General features: G+C 45.2%; 1 protein-coding gene across 1 annotated transcript; it reads right to left on the bottom strand.

Moving 5' to 3' along the window:
- Positions 1-66: 66 nt before the first annotated feature.
- Pmar_PMAR025744 (cathepsin L, putative) lies at positions 67-1554 on the bottom strand (the record flags this gene model as incomplete). Its single annotated transcript, XM_002770671.1, has 10 exons — positions 67-119; positions 167-249; positions 297-363; positions 413-554; positions 595-733; positions 856-949; positions 994-1101; positions 1145-1264; positions 1311-1405; positions 1454-1554. 10 exons carry the CDS (start codon positions 1552-1554, stop codon positions 67-69), a joined length of 1002 nt encoding a protein of 333 aa, XP_002770717.1.
- Positions 1555-3254: the final 1700 nt, after the last annotated feature.

The raw sequence follows: 3254 nt of genomic DNA, 5'->3' as shown, positions 1-3254 counted from the left end.
TTATTGAGAGCAAATTCTCATGATGGCTATTGACGAATCGTGATGATACTGAATCTTCCAGCGGATCTAGCGAGACTTGAGCGTCGCAACACACATATTCTCGAGAATTTTGCATTCACCTGAAGAAAACGATTTCGCGGATGTCATGATGAGTGTGGAAGCTCACCGAAACCACCAACTCCCCGCTTTAAATAGAAGTATCCACCTATGCCCCAGGAGGATCCCCAAGAATTTTTGAGAATGAAGTAACTGACAAGACAAAAATTGCAGCGAACATTTATATTATTCGATCTTACTCTGATCCTTTGTCGGCGCCATATCCAACCGCCACAACACCGTGATCAATCTCTCCATTACAGGTTGCTAAAACCCGTAATATTCTGTGCACATCAGCATTGGGCGCAAATCTTACTAGACGAATACACTCCGGAACGGTAAAAGCGGAAATTACGATCCCGGGCATACATGGCGAGGGAGACCGGAGCAGCCGCCAGCGCTTTCATCAAGCTCTGCTCAGTCTGAGCTAGCATGTGAGAGCCGGTAACCTCGCCAGCCTGTCAAAAGGATGATAGTACGGTTGAGTACAAATCTTACCGGGATGCCGTCAGCCTTTTTCTCACTGGAGCGGAAACAGTGCTTGTTCCAACCTTTATAAGGGTAGGTTGACTCTTGATCGAGGCCAGCTGACTTTATGTACTTATAAGCATTCGTCATGAGGCCTCCTAAGCAACCCCTGAGATGAGAACAGTGTAAAAGTTTCCCACAGGAAATATGCACAAGAGAATGCAATGAGAAAATGCGAGAGAATATGGCATCAATATGCAATGAGAAACACAGGCATGTGGTGCCACTTACTTGTTCCCATAGCTGGAACTGCAATCCACAAGCTCCTGCACGGAGAGTGGCCGGAGCTTACCCGTAGCGATGGCATACTGCGCCTCGAGAGCACCTGAAAATTGCAAAGATTCACACAAGCACGTCCAAGGAAATTACCGGCCGCGGAGAAAGCCCAGCAGCTCCCACAGGAACCTTGATTCTTAACTGGGGATAATACACTCTTATTCCTCCAATCCACCGAAGTTGGGAGCTGTGTAGTGTCAGCTGAAACAAAGAGGCTCAAGCTGGCATGCTCAGCTGGTCCCACCTTCAACAACAAACTTATCATCCCTTCTCGTACTCATCTCCAAAGTGCCGAGCTTCAGAGCGGCGAACTCCTCGTGTGTGAGGTCCGCATGCTCATTGACGCCCAGCTTGTAAGACAGATCTGCATAGCTCGACACTCGGCTAATGGCCGATATGATGTTACTCACTTTTAGCGTTGACATGCTCGATGTGATGGAGGTTGGCTTGAAAGATGGCATTCCTTTTGACTTCTTCCTCCTTAGACTCGTAATTTTTACCGAACCTGCAAATCAAAACATCATAATGCAATACGATCTGATTGCCACCTTACTTATGTTGAAAACCCATGAAAGCCAACTCCACAGTTTCCTCATCCAAGCACTTGACCAAAGGTAGGATTGAGAGAAGAACGAATGAGATGATTATGGGCATTTGAGGAGCCGAGCACCGTGATACTGTGCGAGAAGTTCGAGTGCTTCCTGAGGGGGAGACTGGTATTGTCCACCGCTTGGCTAAGCCGAAAAACGTATTCTCGGAATTGTACGCATGCGATATGGTCCAAAGGAGCACGCTCGTATTGTACGCATGGGATATGGCCCGAAGGAGCACGCTCGTATTGTACGCATGCGATATGGTTCAAAGGAGAAAGACTGACTACCGTTTGAGTAGAATATGAGGCATATTGAGCATTTCCATTCGCTCATTACACCTTTTGAAGGGTAATATTTGCATACTGTCGATGGTTGAGTGGCAGATATGAAGATGCGGCTTCAACATAACGCCTACGTACAACTATTCCGTGTACTTGTCTCCACGCACCTATCATGTACAAGTAACTGATCAGGATCGTGTTCGTACTTTTGCTATGTGAATGGAAGCTGACCATCATCGTTATTTGTTTCTCTCATGAGCGTCTCTTTTTCTCTTGTTGTGTTCTGCTAGACCATCTCATTATGTAGCCTAGCCTAGCGCCACTAAAGCCTTCCATTAATGTGTATAAATGGAGAAGTCTCTTGGACAGTCACTCCTTTCGAGGGTAAAGCGCCGACCCTCAACGCCCCCCGATGGTTTTCTCCGAAGTCGTAAGCGACTTGATCAATATATTTAAGGGCGATGAGTCTTCTTGGCAGCGATAGTGACATACTTCAGGTCCGCTTGACACCGGAGAGGATGACATCGACCACATGGCGTGTTAACGCTTCTAACGTGGAACGCCTGAGCCGGCAAATACACAAACTCGATACACGTAAGGTGCGCAGTGTTGGAAGATATATGTTCGCTTTTCTCAGTGGTGCTCAGGAGTTTTCTCGCTAATTACACGAATTCGGGTGGGGGTGTACAGGAATCAATAACAATTTTCCAAAAAAAAATCTCGCAGTTTTCATATTGTCACCAACAAATGTAGTTGACCATGTGCATTTTTCACGCACTGGAGGTGCGCGTAATACTCCACGCGCCGTAAGACAACTATGTCAGTGCGAAAGAAAAGGGCGAAATAACTTGTTAGTTATGTATTCTAATGTGTAATGGAGATGTTAAAACATTACCGACAGTAACACGAAAGTTCAGGAATTCAAATTCACAGTGAGTTTGGCGCAGTGCCTATAAGCGTGACAACGACACTGTCTATTTTGGTCCACCACGTATGCCGTTTTGACTCGAAACATTCTATTCATCATGAATATGGGGCCACTGTGAATATTTCTGTCTCGTTCGCTACGATTTAATTTGCAAATGTGAAGAACGTGCGTTTTCTAATCCGGGTTTGATAATAGTGAACAACTTGTTCCTGTAAGAGTCTCGTAAGGTAACCAGGGTCGCCCAAGAACGTGAAGGAAAGCATTCCAAAGGAATAATTTCACACCATAGCAATACCTTTTGTCACCTACATCTTGGTGGTATTCATGAAATTTATCTTCGTTGAATAGAAGGAGTTTTCACAGAAGTAAACGGCACGTCTCTAAACGAGTTTCTTCATTGGACGAGAGTGAGCTTTTGCTGGTCGAATTTTGTCTTGTATTCTGCCAGTTGCGTAGTCATAGAGGCTAATCACGAATTTCAACTGTTACTTTTGAGCGGTTTACAAAAATCGAACATTTGCACTTTCATGCTACGAAAATCTAGTTTCTTTT

Source organism: Perkinsus marinus (assembly GCF_000006405.1).
Source record: "Perkinsus marinus ATCC 50983 genomic scaffold scf_1104296964286, whole genome shotgun sequence".
Lineage (NCBI taxonomy): Eukaryota > Perkinsozoa > Perkinsida > Perkinsidae > Perkinsus > Perkinsus marinus.
The sequence above is the reverse complement of the archived record's forward strand: the minus strand, read 5'-3'. Positions and strand labels throughout refer to the sequence as shown.